Source organism: Exophiala dermatitidis (assembly GCF_000230625.1).
Source record: "Exophiala dermatitidis NIH/UT8656 unplaced genomic scaffold supercont1.3, whole genome shotgun sequence".
Taxonomy (NCBI): Eukaryota; Fungi; Ascomycota; class Eurotiomycetes; order Chaetothyriales; family Herpotrichiellaceae; genus Exophiala; species Exophiala dermatitidis.
In genome coordinates, this window is record NW_008751648.1 from 1111104 (window position 1) to 1135174 (window position 24071).

At 52.3% G+C, this 24071-nt stretch overlaps 10 protein-coding genes across 11 annotated transcripts; 3 read left to right on the forward strand and 7 right to left on the reverse strand.

Annotated features, from left to right (window-relative positions):
• Positions 1-200: 200 nt before the first annotated feature.
• On the reverse strand, positions 201-1438 carry HMPREF1120_03403 (uncharacterized protein; the record flags this gene model as incomplete). The annotated part of the gene is made up of 2 exons (XM_009157471.1): positions 201-1270; positions 1327-1438. The coding sequence occupies 2 exons, from the start codon at positions 1436-1438 to the stop codon at positions 201-203; spliced, it is 1182 nt and encodes a 393-aa protein (XP_009155719.1).
• A 226-nt stretch (positions 1439-1664) lies between these two features.
• On the forward strand, positions 1665-3336 carry HMPREF1120_03404 (naringenin 3-dioxygenase). The gene has a single exon (XM_009157472.1). It carries the CDS (start codon positions 1739-1741, stop codon positions 2837-2839), a length of 1101 nt encoding a protein of 366 aa, XP_009155720.1. The 5' UTR covers positions 1665-1738; the 3' UTR covers positions 2840-3336.
• On the reverse strand, positions 2897-3220 carry HMPREF1120_03405 (uncharacterized protein; the record flags this gene model as incomplete). The annotated part of the gene is made up of 1 exon (XM_009157473.1): positions 2897-3220. One exon carries the CDS (start codon positions 3218-3220, stop codon positions 2897-2899), a length of 324 nt encoding a protein of 107 aa, XP_009155721.1.
• Positions 3337-3579: 243 nt separating the features above from the next.
• Positions 3580-7555, forward strand: HMPREF1120_03406 (uncharacterized protein). Its single transcript, XM_009157474.1, has 3 exons — positions 3580-3825; positions 3879-3933; positions 3985-7555. Exons 1-3 carry the CDS (start codon positions 3812-3814, stop codon positions 7207-7209), a joined length of 3294 nt encoding a protein of 1097 aa, XP_009155722.1. The 5' UTR covers positions 3580-3811; the 3' UTR covers positions 7210-7555.
• Positions 6397-10424, reverse strand: HMPREF1120_03407. 2 transcript variants are annotated; one of them, XM_009157476.1, is made up of 4 exons: positions 10081-10424; positions 8100-10004; positions 7348-7997; positions 6397-7269 (listed from the first exon to the last, which is right to left on the reverse strand). In XM_009157476.1, the coding sequence occupies exons 1-3, from the start codon at positions 10290-10292 to the stop codon at positions 7895-7897; spliced, it is 2220 nt and encodes a 739-aa protein (XP_009155724.1). In that variant the 5' UTR covers positions 10293-10424; the 3' UTR covers positions 6397-7269; positions 7348-7894. The 2 variants fall into 2 exon arrangements, with proteins under 2 accessions (XP_009155724.1, XP_009155723.1); XM_009157475.1 differs by having other exon boundaries at positions 6397-7997.
• Positions 10425-10644: 220 nt separating this feature from the next.
• HMPREF1120_03408 (salicylate hydroxylase) lies at positions 10645-12538 on the reverse strand. Its single transcript, XM_009157477.1, has one exon. It carries the CDS (start codon positions 12156-12158, stop codon positions 10848-10850), a length of 1311 nt encoding a protein of 436 aa, XP_009155725.1. The 5' UTR covers positions 12159-12538; the 3' UTR covers positions 10645-10847.
• A 315-nt stretch (positions 12539-12853) lies between these two features.
• Positions 12854-14026, reverse strand: HMPREF1120_03409 (uncharacterized protein; the record flags this gene model as incomplete). The annotated part of the gene is made up of 1 exon (XM_009157478.1): positions 12854-14026. The coding sequence occupies one exon, from the start codon at positions 14024-14026 to the stop codon at positions 13016-13018; it is 1011 nt and encodes a 336-aa protein (XP_009155726.1). The 3' UTR covers positions 12854-13015.
• Positions 14027-15522: 1496 nt separating this feature from the next.
• HMPREF1120_03410 (uncharacterized protein) lies at positions 15523-18460 on the reverse strand. The gene is made up of 2 exons (XM_009157479.1): positions 17159-18460; positions 15523-17114 (listed from the first exon to the last, which is right to left on the reverse strand). The coding sequence occupies exon 2, from the start codon at positions 17108-17110 to the stop codon at positions 16196-16198; it is 915 nt and encodes a 304-aa protein (XP_009155727.1). The 5' UTR covers positions 17111-17114; positions 17159-18460; the 3' UTR covers positions 15523-16195.
• Positions 17982-21729, forward strand: HMPREF1120_03411 (uncharacterized protein). The gene has a single exon (XM_009157480.1). It carries the CDS (start codon positions 19183-19185, stop codon positions 21172-21174), a length of 1992 nt encoding a protein of 663 aa, XP_009155728.1. The 5' UTR covers positions 17982-19182; the 3' UTR covers positions 21175-21729.
• Positions 21730-22177: 448 nt separating this feature from the next.
• On the reverse strand, positions 22178-24053 carry HMPREF1120_03412 (uncharacterized protein). The gene is made up of 2 exons (XM_009157481.1): positions 23595-24053; positions 22178-23458 (listed from the first exon to the last, which is right to left on the reverse strand). The coding sequence occupies exons 1-2, from the start codon at positions 23940-23942 to the stop codon at positions 22583-22585; spliced, it is 1224 nt and encodes a 407-aa protein (XP_009155729.1). The 5' UTR covers positions 23943-24053; the 3' UTR covers positions 22178-22582.
• Between the last annotated feature and the right edge of the window lie 18 nt (positions 24054-24071).

Here is a 24071-nt window from a genome sequence, read left to right on the forward strand (position 1 = left end):
TAGTGTACCAACAGCATTCATCGGATATCATGGGGCAATACACAAGATGCCATCTGCAAGTACCATGGTACTATCGTATCCGCCAGATAATATTGGGTACATACTCGAATCCAAGTTTCCAAGTATGATAGTACAGAATCGCCGTCTCCTGACCATGGAATATAAGACAATATCTATATATGACACTTTCTGTTCGCCGTTTATGAGCTTTTCCCGTCAGCCTCGTTGGCTGCAACCGGGTTGTACTCCGTTCCGTGAATCTGATCATACATCTCCAAGCCTCGCCTAGGTTCACCGTCGGCGGTGTCACGAAGGACCTTCACGTTCTTCTCAACCTCATCAGTTACGGACCTCAGCTTTTCCGTCAGCTCCTTCCCGAGCTGGGAGTTTTTAATGGGTTCCAGTTCCAGAGCCAGCTTGATGGCATTCTGCATCGGCAACAGGTTCTCGAGCTCAATGTTGGCGGCTGCACGGGTCTCGCGAATGCCGTCCCCTTTAGGAGGGTGGTCCAAGCCAGTGTGAGGTTCCTTTGCTGCAAGATGGAGCATCTTTGTCGCGTAGTTGGCGACCTTCGCAACATCAGAGTCCTGCCCTTCAATTGCCTTCGCCGCAGCAAGTTCGGTCATCACACTTGCCACCAAGGGCGACTTGCGAGCATCCACTTCGTCCTCTTTCAGCTTGTCGGCATCATATAACTCGTCTTCCAGCATTCGCACCACCTTTTCCGCCCGGCGCATAGCTGCTTCCAGCTCACCGCCTTTAAAACCAGCGAGAGCCGCACGGGTGTGGAAAGCAAGCATCAATTCTTTCGCAACCGTGCCCTTGGACAGTTTCAGGCCGGTCTCCTCCGCCTTCTCCGCGCACAGGATGATAATACGCTCCTTGCCATTTTCGCCCGCTTTCCGCGTGATCTTCTGGTAGAAATATGTAGGGATCTTCTGTTTGGCCAGCACCATCCCGGACAGGAACGACGGCAGGTTCTTCCAAACGGCATCGCTGTTGGTGTTGCTGAGGAACTCGGCAATCGTTCGTAGAGACTTTTGCTTATTAGGCTTGTCGAAGTAGTTCATCGGCTCGAGTTTGATCTCTTCGTCGTCGGACATCGTCACCGTCACGCCAGGTTCGTTCAGGAGAGTCTGGTGTCGCGACTTCTTGTAGATGAGGGCTCTGTGGTGGTTCTGGAGCGCCGCCGGCATGAACACTTTGTGGCGCCATGTCAACAGAAGTTCGTCAAGTTCTGGAAAAGGCGTCGGAGCGAAAGAAGGTATCACTGGAGCGCTGTTAGCTACGCGGTTGCTGGTCGTAGTAAAACATTCTGAACGGCACCTTTTGATCTGGCAGCAGTGGTACTGAATGATCGTGGAGTTTGCGAAGCCCGCCGGACATTCTGCCTGCAACTCCGGCAGACGTAGATGAGGGGCGACCCAGCTGAAGACATGTTCTATGTCCCTAGCTTAACACCAGGCGCTCCGAACCGGGTGAATAGCGACTCTGCAATGGCTTCTCAATGAAGCGCATCTCGTCAATTATTGAACTTGGAACGCCGCAAAAGTTCCCTGAGCGGAGCGTTGCTGCATTTGGTGGCCTGAACTTGCCGCTTTTACCACCAATGGTACTCGAGCACCTCATCGAGCACCTCATCACTTGGAGACAGGTTGTTGGGGGCCCTGGGCGCTCGGCAAATGCAGGGATCACTTGTTATAAAGAGTTATGGTTTGAAATTGTTGTCGTGTAGCAAATGCGATGCCCATATCAGGCTTGCCCGGGAACCACATCAATACCTACGATCGACTTGCGCAAGGCTGAGGATCCCTCCAGCCGCCCAGAGTCCTTGGAGGAGATACGACATGCCTTGATCGATGTTGGCTTTCTATATCTTTCCAATCATGGGGTAGACGAAGCGATCATCCAGGACCTGGGGTCGATTCTCCCAAAGCTATTTACGTTACCTGAGAAGGCAAAGGAATCGGTGGCAATGGTACAGTCTCCGCATTTTCTAGGATACAGCAGATTTGGCGCCGAGGTCACTGCTCGAGTCCAGGACCAGAGGGAACAGTTCGAATATGCGACTGAATTGCCTGACAAGCACGGCCTCAATCCGACTCTGCCTCTGTATAACCGGTTGCAAGGTCCCAATCAGTGGCTAGAGACAGATGCTATTCCGCGATTTCGAGAGATAGTGTCAGCGTACATTGCAGCCATGCAACATTTAGCACTTCGATTTCTTACAGTGGTCACGGAAGCTCTGGGCTTGCCGCCTCGCAGCCTCAGTCCCTTCACTGGACCACAACATCGCCTCAAGCTGGCACATTACCGACCCTCGCCGGATGCCACTCTCGACGCCCAGTCCCAAGGCGTCGGCCCGCACAAAGACAGTTCTGGATGGATGACGTTTCTTCTTCAGGCCTCGGAACCGAGCATCAAGGGGCTCCAAGCTCTTTCAAAGGACGGCGTCTGGCTCGATGTGCCTCCCGTTCCCGGCACATTCGTCGTCAATATGGGTCAGGCGTTTGAAGTAGTCACAAATGGGGTATGCAAGGCCACAACGCACCGCGTCCTCCTGCCCCCAGGCGACTATGACAGGTATAGTGTGCCATTTTTCCAGGGAGTTCAACCGGAATTGACCAAAGAAGACCTGAAAACACTGTGGGAGCACTTTGACGACAAGAAGTGGAACACAAGAGAATCAGAAGAGGGCCAACGAATCGACAGCCCTTTCTTGCGTGGAAATTATGATACTTGGGGAGAAGCGCAACTGCGGACCAAGATTCGAAGTCATAGAGACGTCGGACAGAGGCATTATCCTGAAGTGTTTGACAAGTACATCAACGATGATTGAAAATGTTACAGAACTTTTGGCCATAACCTCTTGTTGCATGCTCCGCCATCCCTTGATTTATTCCACCACGACGTCCTGGCTGGTATCCAATTCTTCATACCTTCTCAGATCCATTTCACCCTCCAATAAGGGCTTCACGTAAGGATCAAAGGTCTTCCAGTATGGGTTTTCTAGGTGGTATTTCTGGCTGCTCTCTTTTTCGTACCGCTCAACGATAGTGAAATCCCGCTCGTCATGGACTGACTGCATGACAAACCAAGATAGCGTCTCTTTGTCCTTGGAGTACACGCGGGAGGCTTCGATCAGCTTATTTTTGAGCTTCCGGATTACAGCTGGGTCGGAGGATTTTGCGCGCATGTGCACGACAATTGTGTAGACCATGTTGACGAATTAGGCTTCGCAGACCTGGCTTCGTGTAGTAGTGATGCTGACGGACCCTGGTGGTTTTTTGAGAGGCAGAGACAGGGAAAGAATGTAGAAGGTGTGCAAGAATGGCGGTTGAATCTTCCGCTTGACGTGTCGTTTCCTTTGACCTTTCGAAGCCGTTTGACTGGTTGCCGCGTTGGGAGGTGGGCAGCGTAATAATTATTTCAAAAGACAACGGCTCTTCTCATTGGATTTCCCACCAATCTGCCCGCTCTCTATCGCAAAGCAAATATAATGACGTGGTCATTTCGGCAAGACGTTATCACCAGGCTTTCACCCGGTCGTGTCGTCTCTGCACGTGGTACATTTTATCGCTGATCTCCACAAATGACGCTGGTCTTCCGTGATTCTGTTCTGCCGCTTCTGTTGACCAGCCAGACGCACAGAGAGACGGACGCAGCGTTGGCCAGACTTTGGTGCTCCATGGCTGTCCTTTTGCCCGTCCCACCTCGCCTACCCCGGATCTCTCTTCGGATCTCGAACACCTCTACTTTGGAGTATGGCTAGTGCGCCAGACATTGAGGTGGAAAGGGCTTGACATTCAAAATGAAGTTCGCAAAGTACGCGAGAGTGCCCTCCCTGGATTGTACCGCAGATGCGCTGACCTCAGTAGGGAACTGGAGGACGAAGCCGTCCCGGAGTGGAGAGTGAAATACCTCGATTACAAGGCAGGTACCAGAGTGAGGCCCTACAGTGGATTTACTGCTAACTGTGAGCAGCAAGGCAAGAAAAAGATTAAAGCGATTGCCCGAGCCTTGCGGGCTCTTAACCGAACGCCTGGCGCTCCTGCTCGGCCAGCCCTACTACCCGAAGACTCGTCCGATAGAATACCCTTCACACACTATGACTTTTACCGCCCTCGACCGACCACGGGACGAACCGCTCAGTCACTACCGGCGGACGGCGAGGGGCTTTCGCGAGAAGGGCCGGAAGACCAGCTTCAACGTCCTGACACTGCACAGAGCCGGACTTTGTTCGCGCACTCACCTCCCATACTAGTTCCCTCTCGACGAGGCGCAAGTTATGCGTCAACGCCGGAGCGGAGGCCTCTGCATGAAGATGGGCAGTATGGCCCTGGTCAGACACAGATGAACTACGGGAGCATCATCGGTTCACTACCACAAGAGGAAACGCCCGGCCAATTTACGGCCCTTGAGCTACCTGATCCAGCCCTTAGTCCTGCTAGGACTCGAACAAAGGGCGACGGAGAGATACCCCCATCTCACGAGAACCTTCCACTGCCTGAGGCTGCTCAGGTGCCGCCTGCTCCTGATCCCTATCATGTCGGCGAGACGAGGCCACGCCACAAACACCATGTTGGAGCTAGCCTGTCGAAATCTATGTTTAAGAATCGACAAGACACAAAGAATCAATCAATGGTCGACACGAAGCCAAGCCCTAACCCTCGTTCCCGGCTCAAGAGGTTTTTCTCCGCCTATCCACTAGACCAGCCAAATGTGAATGATGTCCAACTGGAGGCCTATCGAGATCTTGATGCCAAACAAGCAGAATTCTTCGCCTTTTTGGACAGAGAACTCGACAAAATCGAGAACTTTTACAAGATGAAGGAGGAGGAAGCAACTGAACGTTTACAAGTCCTTCGAAGACAATTACACGAAATGAGAGATCGCAGATTGGCAGAGATATTGAATTCCAGGAAGCCGAAGGAAACTAATCAGTTATTAGTGGACAATTCTGTTCCTGGGGCCGATCTCATAAGAGTCCCGAGCAAAGATAACGCACTGCCTGTTGAGAATGGTACAAACGGTACAGGCATCACCAAGAAACCCATTATCCCAGATGCTCTGGGCCGTCGCGGCACAATCGGTAAAACCACCCAGGCAATGCAGCAACTGAGCTCCCCGCCCGGACCTAAAGCACAGAAGCGTATAAATGACGCCAAACGAGACTATGTTCAGCACAAGCGACCAAATGATGTCCCGTACAGGTTCGCGAAGCGGCGGTTAAAGCTGGCCTTGCAGGAATACTATCGAGGACTAGAATTGCTCAAATCCTATGCTCTGTTGAACCGAACCGCGTTCCGCAAGATCAACAAGAAGTACGACAAGCTTGTGCAAGCCCGACCACCGCTTCGATACATGTCGGAGAAGGTGAATGATGCTTACTTCGTCCAGAGTGATGTCGTGGATAACCTGCTGATGGCGGTTGAAGACCTATATGCTCGTTATTTTGAACGGGGAAACCATAAGATTGCGGTCAGGAAGCTTCGGTCCAAGCTAGGGCCTGGTGACCAGTCAGGAACGACGTTTCGCAACGGTCTTTACGTGGCAGCCGGCGTTTGCTTTGGTATATCTGGCCTCGTGCAGGGGACAAAGCGGCTCTTCGACTCAAGTCCACCAGTGTCGACCAATATCAGCTATCTCCTACAGCTCTATGCGGGTTACTTCCTGGCGCTGCTTCTTTTCCTCCTTTTCTGCCTCGACTGTCGGATCTGGACTAAGGCGCATATCAACTACGTCTTCATCTTCGAGTTCGATACCAGGCATGTTCTTGATTGGCGCCAATTGGCAGAGCTACCGTGCTTTTTTCTTTTCCTGAACGGATTGTTTCTATACATCAATTTCCAGGCCGACACGAGCGATTGGTTGTTTCTCTACTCGCCAGTCTTGCTGATAGTAATTACACTGATTATCATGGCTCTCCCATTCAAGGCATTGTACTACAATGCGAGAAGATGGTGGGGTTATTCGAATTGGAGGCTTCTGCTCGCCGGTTTGTACCCTGTGGAGTTTCGGGACTTTTACTTGGGAGACATGTACTGCTCGGAGACGTATGCCATGGGACAAATCGAAGTCTTCTTCTGTCTGTATGTCAACGATTGGAACAATCCGGCACAATGCAACTCGAACCACTCGCGACTACTGGGCTTCTTCACCGCCCTCCCGGCTGTCTGGCGTGCATTCCAGTGTCTGCGCCGATACTACGACACGCGCAACTGGTTCCCACATCTGGCCAACTTTGTTAAGTACCTGGGCAATATCTCCTATTACATGACGTTGTCGCTCTATCGGATCCACATGACGGACGAAATGAGGGCGGTGTTCATAACCTTTGCGGCCATCAACGGCGTCTACTCTTCCTTCTGGGACGTGTGCATGGATTTCAGTCTGGGGAACCCTTGGGCCAAGCATCCGTTCCTGCGCGACCAGCTCGCGTACAAGAAAGCTTCATTCTACTATTTTGCCATAGTGGCGGATGTGGTGCTTAGACAGCAGTGGATTTTGTACGCGATATTCACCAGGGACTTGCAACACTCGGCGCTGTTGTCCTTTTTTGTTAGTTTGGCCGAAGTCCTCCGTCGAGGCATGTGGTCTCTGTTCCGAGTCGAGAACGAACACTGCAACAACGTAGGCAAGTTCCGTGCCTCCAGAGACATCCCGCTACCTTATGAAATCCCCGAATCGCCCGAAATGGCAAGCAAGACCGCTTCACCTGCTCAACAGCGACTTCAACAGCAACAGCAAGAGCAACAACAGCCCTCCACGACAGCGCCAGGCGAAGAACCCATCGCACAACATGAAGATTATGAACACCAGCCGCAGCACGCGACTGGCGTTGACGTGGAACGATACCCTACTGCCACCACGGCCGCTTCGTCTCCGTCACTGCGTCACCGCAAGTGGCCTTCCGGGGGTCCGCCGACACCACGCACGCCTGGTATGCGGGCTCTGCAGCGCGTCGGCACGGTCATCGCCAGCGCACATGCCCAGGACTTTGAGAAACGGCGCAGACCCGAAGTCGAAGGTCCTGATGGTCCTGATGGCCCTGATGGCCGCAGTTACCAGGCTGGCAGTAGTGATGAAGACGAAGATTATGATGACGACGACGATGATGATGAAGAGGGTGATGGAGACGAGGTTGCCGAGTTGCGACGACAGCAGCAGCAGGAGCAGCAGGAGTTCCATGGGCCTCATGTTGGTTGATGAAGGTACCGGGAAAGGATGGAAAAGGAATAGTATCAAGTAATGAAAACTTGAAAGGCGCTGCAGTACAGCAGTGTTAGCATATAATACCGTACTAATAATAGTACTTTGCACGAATGCCTTTCTTGAGCGCCTTACATTGATGTACCACTACTGGGAATACTTGGTCACTGAAGGTTCAAGTTTGCAAATAATTTGCAGTGGTTCATTTTTCTACATTCATCATCCCAGCCGCGGCCAGCAGGCTAGCTTTGCTGTACATAGATGGTCCATAGGCGTAGCTACTGTAAGGTAAGCTAACAGTAGTCCGTGAGGCTGCTCTTGGGGGTTGTTCGGGGAACCCGAAAGCACTGGCCTTCTCCATCTCCTTCCTTTTCTTCTCTTGAAGGCCCCGCAGCACAGCAAAATAGAGCGTTTGAAGAGAAAGAAGGATCGTCCATCCTCTGCGATATCCCGTGGACCGGACCAGGATCATGATGATGTTGAGTTTGACCATGGTGAGCCGAAGCCAAAGGCCATTGACAACGAACCGGCACGGTCCCAAAACCCTAACTTTAAAGTGGTGTAAAAGACGGCCAACCCAAAACAAAACTCCCGCTTTCAACCGATGGTAGTAGTTGAAAAATGCAAAATGGTTTCTTTCCCAATTCTTTCCTTTTTCTGGGTTTGCCGTATTCTTCATTTGTCATCCGTACGATATTTGAGGGTCCGGCTCGCCGGGGGCCATGAAGTTGGTCTCTGGGTTGCCGGTCTTCTTGACGGCCGAGCAGCGGGCCATTGTGGGAGAACTGTGAAAAAGACAACAAGTTAGTACTCTCTTGATATGAAATAAGGTTTCGTCTATGGAAAGAAAATGAAAGGGACTCGGAATGTTCAAGAGGTTGACTCACCTTCTCGAAATGACATCGGTCATGTAAAAGTCCTTAATGGGCAATTCAAACGGCTTGCCCGAGGTTTTGGCTCCCTTGTTAGCATCCACGAGTTGGACTTTGCTCAAGCTGGCCAGAGTGGTTGGCTCCAGTGAATCGTAGCGTCGAAGAGCCGGGCTGATCTCCTCTAAACGGTCGCGGAGAACTTCCAGGTCGTCATAGGGTAGTGGAACACCCAAGAACTCGGATGCGGCGCGGATTATCTTCCAGTCCGTCCTTGCTGCGCCGGGCAATGAGACCGCGGCCCGCGTAAGCTGAACACGACCTTCGGTGTTGACGTACGTGCCGGACTTCTCGGTGTACGCGGCACCAGGCAGGACGACGTCAGCAAGCTGTGCACCGGTCTCACCGTGATGACCTTGGTAGATCACAAACGCATCCTTGGGAATGTCTGCTTCGGAGATCTCGTCGGCACCCAGCAGCCACACCATCTTGGGTTTGGTCTCGGCCACCTTCTGCGACGGCGTGGTGAAGCCGACTTCGTAAGCACCGCCGCGGGAAGCGGCACGCTGGAGAACATTGTAACCCTGCCACTCGTCGGTGTTGAAGTTGGCCTGGTGCTTGTCCACAAAGCTGCCGACCATTTCAAAGATGGCGGCCGCGTCAGGGTGTTCGGCAATAGCACTGCCCACAATGATCATAGGTCTCTTTGCTGATGCCAGCTTCTTGCCAAAGTCGCCAGCGAGGGCCTTCTTCACGGCGTTGGCGTCCTTACCCAGGTTTTCATACTGGAAGGTACTTTCGAAGTCTTCGCCAATATAACCAATTTCGAGGGGTGCTCGGAGCCATTGCTTGCGGATACGGGCATTCAAGACGGCGGCTTCCCATCGGGGGTTGCTGCCAATAATCAACATGGCATCTGCATCTTCGACGCCGAAGATCTTGGAGTTGAAGAGGTAGTTCGATCGAACATCAACGCCGTGCGCGATCGGGGCGCTGCCGCCAGGTTGGTCGAGGGCGAGGTTCTCCGAGTTCAACCGGTTGGCCAGATCCTTCATGGCGACTAGTGACTCTGTCTCAATCAAGTGTCCAGCAATGGCCTTGAACTCGTTCTCGGCAGGTTTCAACCTGAGGTAGGCATTTCCAATCTCAGTGAGCGCTTGTTCCCAGGTGGCCGGCACAAATTTGTCGTCTCTTCGGATTAATGGTGTAGTCAATCTTTGTGTTTTCAAGCCGTCCAGCGCAAATCGTGTCTTATCATCGATCCATTCTTCGTTGACATCGTCGTTCAATCTAGGCAGGATCCGCTTGACTTCTAGTCCTCTAGCATCCACCCGGATATTTGAGCCCAATGCGTTCAGAACATCAATCGACTCGAATTTGGTGAGCTCCCAGGGTCTGTAGGTGAAGGCACCTGGCTTGGTGAGCAAAGCACCGACGGGGCACAAGTCAGCCACATTGCCAGACAGTTCCGTATCCAGGTTTCGCTCGAGATATGTGCCGATTTCCAAAGTATTGCCTCTTCCTGTTGATCCTAGCTCGGGTGCACCGGCGATCTCGTTGGCGAATCGAATACATCTCGTACAATGGATACACCGGTTCATTGAAGTTTTGATCAACGGGCCAATATTCTTGTCTTCAACCGCACGCTTGCCTGCAACCTCGTGGAAGCGACCCCTGTCCGCGCCGTATCTCATCGACTGGTCTTGTAAATCGCACTGGCCACCTTGGTCGCAAATGGGGCAATCCAGAGGATGGTTGGCGAGCAAAAACTCCATGATACCTTCTCTAGCTTTGTGTGTCATTGGCGAGTTGGTCTTGACGACCATGCCCGGTTGGACGGGCCATGCGCAGGAAGCGACCGGTTTGGGAACTCGTTCGACTTCGACCAAGCACATACGACAGTTACCGGCAATAAGAAGTTTTCTAGGCCACGACAAGTGTCAGTAGGATGCACGAACTTTCGACTAGATCTTGTTCAATGGCGCAGGAAGAGCCGTACTCATGATAACAAAATCTCGGAATCGTAACGCCAGCCTTTTCACAGGCTTGGATCAAAGCTGATCCGGCCTCTATTGACACCTTGTTCCCATCAATCGTCAATTCAACCATGTCTGCGGGCCGTCGGGCAGAGGAAGCGAACGTTCGCGTCGAACTTCGGGTGAGGGCGCAAGCCCTGGAGCGCGCGGCTGCGCGGAGAAGCTGAGACCGCATGTTGGCAAGTAGAGCTGGTCTCAGCTATGATGGATTTCAGATTGCTGGAAGGAGGGTGGCGTCGACGAGGAGCTCTCGACGGTTGAATTGCAGTCCAGCTCGTAGATGTTTCTTTGAGATCATTTGTCTCGCAAACCCCAAACAGCAGAGCCGTGATTGGCTGGCCCGGGGCTTGGCGCTTACCATATCGTGGACTCTGCCTTGCCGCTTTATGCCTTGATCTTTCAGCCTTGTTCAATCCCATCGCCGGGACATGTATCACAGTACTACCCATGTTACCCAGGCCTCTAGGTGCATGTATGGTAGCCTACGCGGGCAAGATGTTCGAGGTCAGAATCTTCACAAAGTGGAGTGTGGTCACAAAAATGGTTGAGTTTATAGCATAATCGAATCTAGAATCAGCAACATTGGGTATCATGCTTGAACAGGAGAAAAAGTGTTTTATATGCATCCCACATCCTTCTTACCGTTACGTCCTCGGTGTTATTCGCAGCGCCACCACCGGCACAGTTAGCTCCGTCTGAAGGGGTCTGCTGCTACAGAGCAGCTATGGATTCAAGAAGAAGTAAAGAGCCAATCCCTCACTTTCCTCCTCCAGATTCCCAGGACCTGCCAGCACGAGGCATAACAGAACATCAAGGTCCGGAACGGAATCCAAGCCAACCATCCAGCGTTAAGATCCTTGCCCATCTCCATGGCCACGACTTCGACCATTGACACCATGAGATTGACGGCTCCATTGTCACTGAACATGGCAGTCTTGTTCTGTTGAGTGAGCGTCTGAACCCGCTTGGCCCGGGGGAACATGTTGGCTTCATATTTGCACGTCGCCTCATCCATATCCTGACCACTTTTTAACGCTTGCTCCAGTGATTCAGCCAACTCTAACGCATCCTTCATTGCCTTGTTGACTCCCTCGCCGGCCCATGGAGTCATGAGGCTTGCGGCATCACCGATTAAAGTATATCCGGGCTTGTGGTCCCAAGTATGGCCGACAGGGAGCTCGTAAAGTGGCCAGGGCCGGAAGTTCATGCCTGCGCGAACGCATTGGAGCAACTCGGGCGCCCAGCCATGGTAGTTCTCGAGGATTTTGGACTTGAGTTTCTCTTCATCATCCCCGTATGCAGATAACAGGTCGCCCGGGTAGCTCTCCTCGCGCGTCACCCACATCCCGATCTTGAGGCTGCCGTTCCCCATCCGTTGGGCCGTCAGCCCCTTATGGTTCGAAAACGAGAAGTAACTCCCCATCCCGACCATCTTTGAAATTCTTGGATAGTGCCCGCTGGTGGTCGATATCGCGCATTCAAAGCCACAGATGCCGGAATATCGAGGTCGCACATCTGTCAGAACAGCCCTCACTTTCGACCACGCACCATCCGCACCGGCTATCAAATCAAATGGTCCTTCTGTACTTCCATCACGGAAAGTTAAGGTCGCTCCCGTGCTATCTTCGTTGACTGACTGCAGCGTCTTGCCCCAGCGAATTAGTTCTGGCTTGACGCTTTTCAGGAGCACCTCCTTTAGATCTTCGCGATCAATCTCCGGGCGCGCATACTCTGCTGCCGAGGACAATTTCTCGACCTCTTTCATGTGCGTTAGGACCGTATTGTTCTTGTCCGTGATGAAAAGCTCCTCGGCGTCATATCGGAGGTACTTGGACGCTTCAACCCAGAGTCCAGCTTTCTTAACTGCGGCGAGCCCCGATTCGGGATGGAGATCGAGCGTTCCTCCTTGATGAGATCGTGCAGTAGGCGATGCGTCTTTTTCAAAGACTGTTATTGACACCTCAATGTCGGCCACTTGGAGCAGGCGAGCAAGCGTGAGGCCAGCTGGGCCCGCACCCACAATTGCTATGCTGGGTGCCATGGATACAGGTGCGTAGTGCGACGTCCCGTCCTAGGGGACTGGATATAGCCCAGAATAGATGACGAGGCAAGGAATCAGAAGCTACCAACCGTTTCCAGAATGGTGATCACTGGTCACACATTTGTAGTCCTGTAGCAGCGTTGTTTTTCTTAGGCTGGGCAGAAGTCCTCTGGGGAGTTGGGACACCGGTTCAGCCTCATTGAAGTCTTTTATACAATGAGATCAAAATGCTGGTCGACTTTAATTCACAAACCTGTTACCTAGGACGGACTCATGATTGCTCAGGGCCAGTGCATTCGGTCAGCAACCTGAGCCGAAGACGAACCAGCGACTGCAGGCGATGCCAAAGCTTCGGAGCCTTGGGCAAGGGTCAAATGTTGATTTTCATGCTGTAGGGCGGACTTACCACCGGGACCTCGGACCCGGGATCAAACATTGCGGCCGACACTTCAACCCAACTTGCACCACATCCGAGTCACCCATATCACAGCCTCGTCATGTGGCCAGGCAAGGCACCAGCTCATCTGAGACTTCCACGGCCAGGGCTCGTTCAGGCACTTCAGGCTTCAAATAAGGCTGAGGCCGCCAAAGATGCCTGTTGAATAAGGTACCTAGGTACTGGCAGGAGCGGGCTTAGCGGCATGGATGCCTAAAAATGACTGCTTCAGCTACTACTCTAGGCACCCATAAGCCCCTAAAAAGTTCTTTTTGAGAAGGATTATTTTATTGTACAGAAGCCTTGACAGCTTCATAACCCTGGATATATTGTATGCGCTGTGCTTTCGAATTCTCGCACACCTCCGAACAAAATCATCCTTTACGCCTCGTCGTACTTTCAGAGCTTCGTCTTCCTTGGTTCACGAGGACCCAATACGACACACTCTCTTCACGAGTCTCCAGAGTCTCTTGACGGCCTTCCATGCATACAAGGAGCCATCAGTACGATCCTCCACAAACATCCACCACACATTCCATCCACACATTCTCCTCGGCTCTGGGGAACTCCCTTCCTCATCATCGTCGTCGGACGACGGCTCCCAACACCCCGCCCGTTCCTCAGGTGGAACAACCTCCCACACAATCCGACACAGATAGAGGCACGAGGCGATGAAGTAGACGAACGTGTGAATGTCGCACTTGAGGCAGCTAGCCTCAGTCAATGGGAATCGCATGCACGTGTTGAGGCATGGATTCGTAGTTCGGGTGTGTGTCTGTCTCTCCGTTGGGGCCGTGTCTCTGGCAGGGAAGCGCTCTGGGAGTCGACGCCGCAGTCGACGTTCGAAGGTGCTGTTGTGCGGGAGTTGCTTTTGGTCCTCATCATCAAGGACTAGAGGAATCGACTTGGGAGCACGCCGTCTAGAAGCACCTCGGCAACTGAAGAAGTCTTCTTGAAATGGAGACCCTCTGAGTGAGGCTGCAGCTGCTGCAATATAGGCGCGGTGGCCTAAACCACGGATGCCGTGCTCCAAGATGCCTTCCTCATTCACTTGATCGACTTCAGTGGGTTTATTGTCGTTGTCTTCCTCTCCACCGTCCTCATTCTCCTCTTCATCCTCCCCGTCCTCCTCGACCTCCTCTTTGTCACTGTCCTCCTCATCGTTGCTCTCACTGAGGTCGCCGTCACTGCTATCTAGCGTGACGGCTCCTCCGACACCAGTATCGTCATCTCCATGAGCCTGGGAAGAGCCCCGGACGTTGTCGGCTTCCTCCTCTCTCAAGCTTGGTGCGATGTCATATCCATAGTTGCCCTCCCCATCTCCGTCAATGGCGCCCACACTCCTCAAGCGAATCATCATCTCAAGAGATATCATTGTTGAAAGGAGTTGCAGTACAGCGTACAACAAGCTGGGAGCTGCCGGGGATGACATCTTTCCTGGAGGAAGTAGCCCCGGAGGCGTGACAAAAGGGAACTGTGATAAACCGGAAAGGTGCGGTCAACTGGGCTTTGAAGCTGGTGGAGTGGAAGCTTGTTCGAGAAAGGTAAGTGTCGAATATGATGTCCAAGTACTGACTTTTGATCTACTGTTGTGGTAGCGTAGTACGTTGATATGAGTGTCAGTGTGACATTGGAAGGAAGATAATCTCTCAAGCTGATATACCCTACAGTCGAGGCCCAACAACAACACCGACAGTATCGGCTGCCCTCATCAGCGTGCCTGATCCAGCGTTCAAGAGTCCCTCTTCGCAGACACCCGGAGGACAGAGTGTTTTCCAGCGAACTTACGCATAAGTACTGGATGACAGACTGGCGGTACGAAAATTGACTCCGCGGCTCGACCGCAGGACATCGCACGGAACCAGATTTTCTCTCTTGCCTGACTCACTATTGGTAGCTGAATCTGGTCTTGCTTCTGGACTTCCCTTCGATGTCACTGTGTGCCCTACCCAAACTTGAAACCCGGTCTAAGAAAAGAGCACACTGGCATATGCCTGACGCGCCAACGGATGGCTATCACTAGCACCTCGTTTGCAACGCAGTGAGAGACTTTCCCGGGGGTGCAATGGCTGCCTGGTCTGTCCGTACCCTGCAAAAGGGACACGGGACAGCAAAAACTGCGTCAAGGTTGATGCAGATCAGATGCACAGAACGCTGCTTTACTACCATCTTCCTTTGCAAGGCTCGGTCACTCCACTCAAAACCAGGCCGGAAAGGCGTGCCTTTGGAATTTCCCCTGGGTTTCTTCTGGTTCAGAAAGAGCGCGGATCAGAGGCAATGGTTCGCATGTCCGAGAAAGTCAATTTACAGGTCCGCAGCGCTGAAGTGTCAAGAGGTGGACGAATCTCTCATGATCGTCGCCATATACAGGTGTAGGTGCCAACCTAGCACATGTGGCTTGAAAGTAATGAGCTGGCCCACTCTGCGGTGGACAGGGATCACAGGATCTTGTAGACAAGCCACATACTTGTATTCCACTATGTGTGAGAGTGTAATCGTGCCATGCCATGACTTATTGCCACCGCAACGGCGGGTGTGGGCTGTCTACGTGGCTAGTACTGTACAATGTAGATCCTACCAGTACCAGTTTCCTCCTGCCGAATCTGGACTTGGGGAGTTCGAAACCGACTACCAGCAGCAATGCATGGCTTCCAGTGCAGTTCGGAAGCCTATGTCCCGGATGGTGCTCCTGCAAATTGAGTGCATGTACAATTTAGTACCTAAGTGATTACATTCAGGGAGTGGGTGTAGGGATGATGCCGGGTCAAGCTTGCACAGTTGAACCTGTGTATCTGCTGCATGGTGATTGGCTGGCCCACATCCGGACAGATCACAAGGCTGAGACCCCTTTTTACATTGTGTGCAGCCCTTCACTTACAGCTCCCTCAGTCACTACACATTGTACTTAGGATCTCTGAGAATCATGCACTGGAGACAGAATCGGCATTCGTGTGATACAGGGACTCATTTACTGCAGTGATCATCGGCCAACTAACGAGAAAGGACTGTGGTGGTCCGTTCGCCGTCGACAGGGTTGATTGGATGTTAGACAAGTCTAGATACAGAAACAACTGAATAACTGTGACACTGGCAGTGACGATCAGCTTGTATTTGCTGCAGGCAAGCAGGTAGGCAGCAATATCCAGACCCAATCCTCTACTGCCAGTGGAACGCGTTTTGAATTAGCAAGGTATCCCAGCATCGGGGAAGTCGGGCGAGCAGAGCCGCTTTCTGTTGCCCCGACATTCTCTGAGACGTGTCACATAAACCGTGGTAGTTTGTGTCGCGTAACAGGGCGCGTGTCTGTTGCTTGGTACCAAGCAGAAGGTCGTGTGACGTATCTGCATTCAGATCACGCTCGACGGACAAGCTCAGTTTTCAATCTGTAATGTGTCCTCTTCCAGGAAAAGAAAAAATAGACTTTGAGGGTATTTTTGTCCGCGGCACAACCCTCTGGGTGCGTGGCTGTGGGTTTCCAGAAGCCAAAATGGCATCACTCCCTCCGGCAATGCAGGGACACAACTGAAGCCTCAACTCACACATTGACACATTGAACGGTAGGACTTTCAAGCCAACCATTTTAGCACGCTCGTAGCCGCAATCAGAGGGCAAAGAATTTTTCGTACAGGGGATCCCTCTCTCCCTCACTGATTTCGCGCCAGTCGTATTCCAAAGCCTCTGCCAGACCTCTCGCCACCTCCTTCCCGCCGTAGAAATGCTCGATGAACGCTAGAGTCACGTCCATGCCGGCACTGATCCCTGCAGACGACCAGATCTCGCATTGGACGGCACTGGCGCGAGCTGCATCACCGTCTGCCGTCCTGCTTGATGCTTCTGACGGCAGACTTCTGACCCACCTTGCTCCCTTCTGCCACGCCACGTGTGGGTTCCGCCCAGCGACAAAGTCAAAGCGTTTCATATTCGTTGTTGCTCGACGGCCGTCTAGTAACCCCGATTTTGCCAGTATGTCAGAGCCGGTGCAGACAGTGATAATGGCTGTGCCGATGTGCCTCGCAATCTTGGGGAGGAAATCGTACAGACTCTGGACGTTGAGAGTGGTGCTGGTGCTGGAATCGGCACTGCCGCTGTGACGGTGGTGGTGGACCCGTGTCAAACGCGACCCAACGCCCCCTGGTATTAGGAGAACATCTATCTCCCTCGTGCCGCCCTCCACTGCTGTTAGGTAATCGTCAAAGGTGGAGTCGGGCTGCAAATACTGGGTGAACTGGGTGTTGACGCGGCCGCCTGTATTGGGTGCGGCAGCCTGCAGATCGAAAGTCCAGTCTGCATTGGGAGGAGCGATCGGCTTGCATGAAACCGGGTCAAGGGTCTCGGCGATGATGGTCAAGTCGAGGCGTTGGGGATTGTCCTGGGAGGCGAGTTTGAGTTCAGACAGTTGGTTCAGGATATCGAGAGGACCTGCGAGGTCGAGGAGCTGGAAGCCAGGATAGATTGCTAGGGCGTAGTGAACAGGTGGGGAACCAGATCGAGACGAAGTGTCACTGGCAGGAGCCATAATTCTGAATGCTTAGCGCTACTATTCCCTCCAGGATTAGTTACTTACGCCTATAATTGGGATTTGACTCTGGAGGTCTTTCCGGTTGGTGGAACTACCGATACAGACCAGTCGGCGGGTTGGGAGAACAGAGCAGCCTTTCAAGTTGCCGGCGACGGAGAAGCAGTCACAGGCAATTTTGCAGTCGATCGTTGAAATTGAGCAATGTTGAACTTGGTGATGGAGGTACACACACTGCAGCAAGGCAGGCACGAAGTCAGTAAGAAGTTTCAGAAAGTGTTCCACAACGGAACACGTTATAGACAAAAATGCCTTCCACGGTTAGTGTATGAGATCTGCTAAAGCATATCGGGAGTAGTGGCATTTGACTCGGACTGGTGCCGAACTCTGCATGTTCCAGTCACAAGCAAACGCCCTTGTACAGCCTGGTGCTGGCACGGCATGCAACTGCCCACGGGGTTGGCACGGAATCGCCGGCAAACTCTGCTAGCACAGTACCTATAGTGATGCACACTGCAGTGGCAGTAATAGTGCACTTCGAGTCAGAAATTGTATCCTCTGAACAACACCTGTAGTAGTGCCGGTGTCTTTCGAATGCAAAGATACTGAGGCAGGCAATGGTTAGGTAGCATCGCTGGAGAGAAAGAGCCTGGTGTGTTCAACTTCGAATGCAGTGCACATAAGCGTGGCTCGCATTGAAATGCAAGCCGACATACAGGCACCTGGTACCCCAGAAGTTGGGCACCCTGCAGGTGGTCATGAGAGCCAGTGAATAAAGGTCATTTCAAGTGGATAACCCAAGCGGCGGTCTTATTTGGCTGTGTTGTATTCGTCATTTCAAAGGATATCGACGATCTTTCACTTGTTCAAAATCCATGCTCGGGGATGGGGGGCGAAAAAGCCAAGAGATGGAGGCTGATTTTCCGCGCTTTGGACCGCGAGTTTTCCTCCTTCTTCCACATGACTCTATCCACGATCTTCCAGGATGGAAAGGACACGAGTGCTATCCCTCCTGCTGCGGTGCCTGGCCTGGTACCAGTCAGTAATGCATGCCCCGTTTCTGATGCGAACCATCTGATTCCTGGCGCTACCGCCCACACGCGCCACTCGAGCACCGGCACTGCTCAGGACAGCAGATTCTGCGCGACTTTACAGCGGCGGCAGAGCATTGTTTGGCCACCCCGGCCCAAGTCTGGTCGAAAGTCTTTTCCGCCACTACTGACTGCAGCCTGAGTCCAAGTTGGTAATGGCGGCAGTGCTTGGGAGAGAGTGCCCATCGAATCACAGGGACGATCGTTTGCGGCGATTGCCTGACAATAGCTGATTATTGTTGTTGACTGACTGGCTGGACTGACTAGACTGACTGGTATGACTAAAGTAGTAGTTGTACCGCAAACCTCGCATGGGCTGCGGCGCGGCTGCAAAATGACGAATGACGCATGTCTTGATTCATCCTCCAATGCTTCCTCCCACGCCTCATCGCCTCACGCCCGCCCTGCGCCTGCGCCTGCGCTCGCTGATTCAAACTGAACTTGAACACAGCACCGATTGTCTATTGTCTTCTGCCCGTCGCAACACCTGATTCATTCACCATTCACTGCCAGTGCCATTGTCACCGATCTATTGTTCCATTGGAACCAACCACGCATCAATAAGGTAGCCTCAATAGGCTTGAATAGGCTGCCGGCACAATACCAACCACTGCAATCCATTATTCAATCCTCTCATCATTTCCCAATTCAAAACATCTGGGTATCTGGCCCATGTCCTCTGCTACAAATCTTTCCTACGTCCCATTTAACTTACCACTGCATTTCAAACCTTAATCATTTCTCTCTATCTTCCCAGAAACGACCGCGCAATTTGGCACGAACCAGACTTTGACCCTCTAGGTTCTCATCCACTGAGCCTTGAACCTAATTCTCCATTTCTTCGGACAACTCCAGACCGGCGGGAGGACCTTTCGCAAAGAACCGATATAAAGCGGTGTCGATCGCCTTCGATCTCCCCCATCCTCTTGCTCTTTTCCATACAACATCTACACACTACAAGTACTGGAGGAACATCAACATATGAGTGAAGAAGATCAGGAACACTCTGCTACAATCATGGATTCTGTGGCACAGCCCCAGGCCACTCCTCCGAAACCAAACATGGCATTGACAGCCACCAAACATCCTGAAGCCGCCGAAGGAAAGGCGAGCGTCAAACCACAAGTCAACCTGGCACCTGTCCAGACCATTACACCACCGCTTTTCCATCACAATCTGGGGAAAGATCAAGAAGAATTCGAACGTAACACTCCTTCACCGGGCCCGGCACACACCGACAATGGCCCTGTCATTCAATTCCAGGCCCCTCTGTCGCCTGCTCTGACTTCAACGACCGGCAATCTGCTTAATTCTCAAGCCTCTTCTCCGATCACTGGTACTGAGGACGATACTATTTCCGAAGCCTCTTCTCCGATCGCGTCAGCCGCCGAGTATCCGGCTCTTGACAACATAGCTGACGCTGCGGAAGCCGCTCGTAACGCCCAGGCCGCACAGGCATTGATCGATCTCTCAAACACCGAAAACGAACAACAACTCTCCTCGCAAAAACCTCTTGTCCTCAGCTCGGGGGAGATCGACCTCATTTTCGAAGCAGTGGAGCGGAAATGGGACCTCGCCGAGTTCCTACTTGAAACTAGGGGACGCCCCCTCCAGTTGCCTATAAATCGCAGTCTGCCCAAGCACCGTCAAGTCACGACTGCACCCGAACTCATCAAGCGGGCCAAGCACTTTCTCGACTTTCGCATTCCCAAGGTCAAGCCCGAGCAAGGACGGGGCGTTGTCGATCGTCATTTGTTCAACACTCCATACCCATGGTATGAGGCGAAGCTGATGGCCATGTACGGGATGCTTGAGGATTTCCCATCTGGGACCCCCGATGTGCTGTATGCAATTCGCCAGTACTTCTACGACGGCAAGCCATCATTGTTGGAGAAGTCCGATTTGTTGCCAGCCGGGCTACAAAAAGGCAAATCAACACCCACCCGCCGAGCTTCCAAGCCGAAAATGCCGTCAGTGTCGGCCCCAACCGTAGCCGAAACTCCGGGCCGGCGGGTCACTCGCCAAACCACGGCTATGTCTATTTCCAATCTTATCGAACCAGCCGAGAATGATGTCGCAACCCCAGTCCACGTGCAAGAAACTCATCAGGTCGCGGCAAGCAAAGAGCATTCAGTCGAGACGCCAGCGCCTAATCAATCTGCGGCGGAAGCTACCCAACAACCAACACCTGACGTGGACGAGGAGCCGACTCCTGAACCCCGCGAGAAAACAACACCGCGCGTTAGGGCACCTAAGAAACGCAAGCAGGCCACTCAAGAAGTTGAGGGCGCCGACTCTATTGCAACCAAGAAGAAGAAGTGCAGCAGATCTAGTATCTTTGATGAATCAAAGGTAAATCCTTCAGCTGAGCTTCTTGCCCGGCACATCAAAGGCATGCTTAACCTGCGTTCGTCAGACAAGAATGACTATGCAGCGTTTTCGGAGGCCATTCTACCTGACAATCGCCCCGATCTCAACCTCAGCATGCCTGTTCTCAAACATGAGATCCCCGAGGACGGTGTTGTTTTTGAGGACGTCGGCGATACTAGCGGTCTTCATCCCATGGAAGTCCAGGTTTGCAAGATACTGGCCATCACCTGTGACACCTATCGTTGTCAAAAAGCTCGTTTCTTCCTAGGCCTTGCCGTCTTCACCGAATGGAACTACCAAGCAATGACTGAAGATCCGGCAAGCTTCAAGCCGTGGAATGCGGGCAAATCACAGTGCCAACTTATTAACAACATGGATGTCAACAAGTCCAGCGACATGTACCAAGCATTCGAGACCTGGGGATGGGTCGAACCCGTGGCCACCAAAGACCCGATCACAAAGCGATGGATCGTTTCGCAAAACTACCTCCGACGATTCCCAGAAGCCCATCGCCGTCCTTTGATGCGGGAGCTTCATGCTTACGAAAGAGCGCATCCACTGCTCAAGCAGCTCGCCAAGCTTCCTCCCGCAGGCACGGCATGAACGAACATATCGAGTCAACAAACGACAAACGACAAACGACAAACGAGAGAATGAGCATTACGAAAGCACACGGACCGGCGCAAACTGGATTTCCAACACCTAGGTACCACAGAGGAGTTATGGGGGAAGGGGCCAACACATGTCATATTTTCGGGGGACGGAAATTGGTGTGGAAAATTAACGGCGCGATGCATTTACGAGACTGAAACCATGATACCCGCACACTACTACGTGTTGCACAACTTGATTGCGGCAAGGAGTTTTTGTTATGTTTTTGGGGAAATTCGTTTAAGGCAGGGCGATTGACCAGTGCGAGTCACCTCAGGATATCCCACAACGGATGTTATCGCATACCTACTAATTTCGAAGTGGTTTCAACATCACTGGTCATGAGCTTTATGCATGGGATTGGGGTTTCTTTAGCATCGATTCAGCTACTGCGTGAGCTGGGCAAGCTGCTACCGTCAACCAGGCTGTTTGTTGCCTTGATACCCCCGACGACGGATTCAGCTTGTTTTTAGTTAGTCTTTTAGTCCTGCAATTACGTTGAGAATGTCCCTGTTCGCTCCTTGGATTTCTTGCTGTTCGATCTGGTTTACTACTGGTACTCCACAGCTGCAGTGGTCCTTGCCTGTAGAGACGTAGCAGACTGTCAGTACAGTGCTGTAATAGTAATAGTGTATCGGTGAGCTCGACTTGCGGTGATCTACAATTACATCTTGATGGAAAGACGTTGGAAAAGAGACTTGAGGTCTTTCAATGTCTGACTGACAGTAGTACTGGAAGAGCAAGAGTGCCTCAGGCTGGTGGTAGGTACTACTGCTGAAGATGAAGATCATGATGTGCATGCCCAAATGATGTCACATATTACCCCAACTACTATGAACTGGGTACTTACGGGTGCTTTCGTTGCCACTGAGGCTCAACTGCAGTGAGGGATGTGGAGGCGGGGGGTGTTGGAGGTGTGAGTGGAGGAGCTGAAGCGGATCACGATCTCGATGATCTCAGATGCATTGGACGATTAGATCTCAGTTACTGTATACAACATCATGTGGCGTCTAGAAGACAAGCTGGCGTGCAGTGGTTCGTCCTCACTCGAGAGAGTACGAGCGAGTACTAGTTGTGTATGCTGCGGGATTGGATGAATTGAGTGTCTGGCTGATAGAGGAGAGAGTAAAGTGTCTTTCATTACAATCATAAGTTCTATGTTTTCTCTTCTTCTCCTTTTGAACTCCGAGACCGAAACCGAAACCGAAACCGAAACCGAAACAGAGGAAAGAGGATGGAAGTCAGGGGGAGAGGAGGACCCCTGGGATGTGCCCGTAAAATGATAGATACAAACGCCCAGGATGTCTGTCTGTTTCTCTCTAACTCAGGCTCTTCCACTCAGGCAGCCTCTGCTCGCTCATCACAGCCTCAGAATATCCCCCGTTCTCGCCACACCGCCTCGGAATAGCTCTTGAATGACCTTTCCTTGCATCAAAGTCTGCTCGATGATGCCTTGGACATGCCGTGGCTCGACGCGGCCGTACCAGATCCCCATGCCGGCCAGGGGGTGTTTTATTCCGTTGTCAGGGGTGAAGTTGGGTGGAATGTAGAGAATCACATTGCCCGCCCATTTGTGGCCGCCGATATGGGAGACCATACCGAGATTGACGTTGATTCTCTTCAGTTTTCCGTCGGTGGGTCTTGATGATCGTGAGCCAGATGATGATGACTGTGAAATGGATGATGATGGCGAGTCTGGAAAATCAACATGTTCATCTGAGGAGATATCTTTCTCGGCATTGGAGTCTTTGTCTTCCGAGCCTGCCTCGTCTGCTCGCCGCCGTACAAACTCGCTGGATCGTGGGACCAGTTGTATTTCCCCTCCTCGCCGGCCCATGTATCGCGCAAACTCGCCGTGAAGCAACGGACCTAGAATGCCGCATCTGCTATCACGCTGGCCATGGCTGCAAATGAGGATCGTGGGGGCTTCGACAGACTTGAGGACAAGTGATTTGCCGGCGCTGGGATCGCGGGTTTTCGCCAGTCGCTCGGTTTCTGACATGTCCTTGTAGACTGGGTGCAACCGGTCAGGATCTGGGAGAAGACATGACCGGACGAATTTTTTTGGAAGGTCTGGATCTGCGTCGAGGTTGAGGCCCCGAACATGCTGGAAGGCCGGAAATAGAAGGGCGTCCACTTCGCGTTGCACACTGCCGTCGGCGGTGTTTGTTTTCTTCCGCTTCGCCAGTTCCCACGGCGTGAATGACGAAGTGCTGATCAGGATGTTGTTGTATGGCTATATGTAGATGTCAGGGGCTGGTGTAAGTCAGCTGTCCTGTCTTGTGTAACGGATTTGTCTTCTTGTCGGGCCACCCTCGAGGCTTTAGGTATGAGCCAATTGATCTTGACTGTAATAAATTGTGTTCACCTACATCATGAAATTCTCCTCCGCGACCCAACAAGGTCTTTATTTCCGCCGTGAATCTCCCCCATACAGCAGTGTCCTTTTCATCTTCGATCTTGCTCGTCCAGTCCGACCGCCCAGTAGGAATGATGAGATGCTGCGAGTATGGCGACATTGTTCCGTTCAGGTTCTTTTCGCGGTCGATGTCCAGACCTTCTGGCATCAGAGAACATGTACATGTTGCGGCCGGACATTTTGGAATCACGGGAAATGGTGGTTTGGGAGACTTGGAGGCGAGGGCTGCGCGGGCAGCGGCTCGAGCGTTGGACCCGGTCGATTGGGCTAACCGGGGCAATGATGGCCTCAAATGAGGCATGAGTGAGGAAGAAGTATTACATGTACTTTTCGACGTCGGGTTTGCTCAGTAACGTACAGTGTAAACGAGCGACAGAGGGAGTTGGCCGCGGTCAGTTCTACAGAAGGCGAGGATTCGATGATTCAATGA

Excerpts from the sequence above, each read along its gene's own strand:
- HMPREF1120_03412 (XM_009157481.1), bottom strand. The coding sequence starts at position 23,942 with ATGCCTCATTTGAGGCCATCATTGCCCCGGTTAGCCCAATCGACCGGG. Across the intron at positions 23,459-23,594 it reads GCGGAGGAGAATTTCATGAT|CCATACAACAACATCCTGAT; the intron begins GTAGGTGAACAC and ends ATCTACATATAG.
- HMPREF1120_03408 (XM_009157477.1), bottom strand. The coding sequence starts at position 12,158 with ATGGCACCCAGCATAGCAATTGTGGGTGCGGGCCCAGCTGGCCTCACG.
- HMPREF1120_03406 (XM_009157474.1), top strand. Across the intron at positions 3,934-3,984 it reads TGAAATACCTCGATTACAAG|CAAGGCAAGAAAAAGATTAA; the intron begins GCAGGTACCAGA and ends AACTGTGAGCAG.
- HMPREF1120_03407 (XM_009157476.1), bottom strand. The coding sequence starts at position 10,292 with ATGCGGTCTCAGCTTCTCCGCGCAGCCGCGCGCTCCAGGGCTTGCGCC. Across the intron at positions 10,005-10,080 it reads CCGAGATTTTGTTATCATGA|AAAACTTCTTATTGCCGGTA; the intron begins GTACGGCTCTTC and ends GTCGTGGCCTAG. Across the intron at positions 7,998-8,099 it reads ACCGATGTCATTTCGAGAAG|TTCTCCCACAATGGCCCGCT; the intron begins GTGAGTCAACCT and ends TCTTTTTCACAG.
- HMPREF1120_03410 (XM_009157479.1), bottom strand. The coding sequence starts at position 17,110 with ATGGCTCCTGCCAGTGACACTTCGTCTCGATCTGGTTCCCCACCTGTT.
- HMPREF1120_03404 (XM_009157472.1), top strand. The coding sequence starts at position 1,739 with ATGCGATGCCCATATCAGGCTTGCCCGGGAACCACATCAATACCTACG.
- HMPREF1120_03411 (XM_009157480.1), top strand. The coding sequence starts at position 19,183 with ATGAGTGAAGAAGATCAGGAACACTCTGCTACAATCATGGATTCTGTG.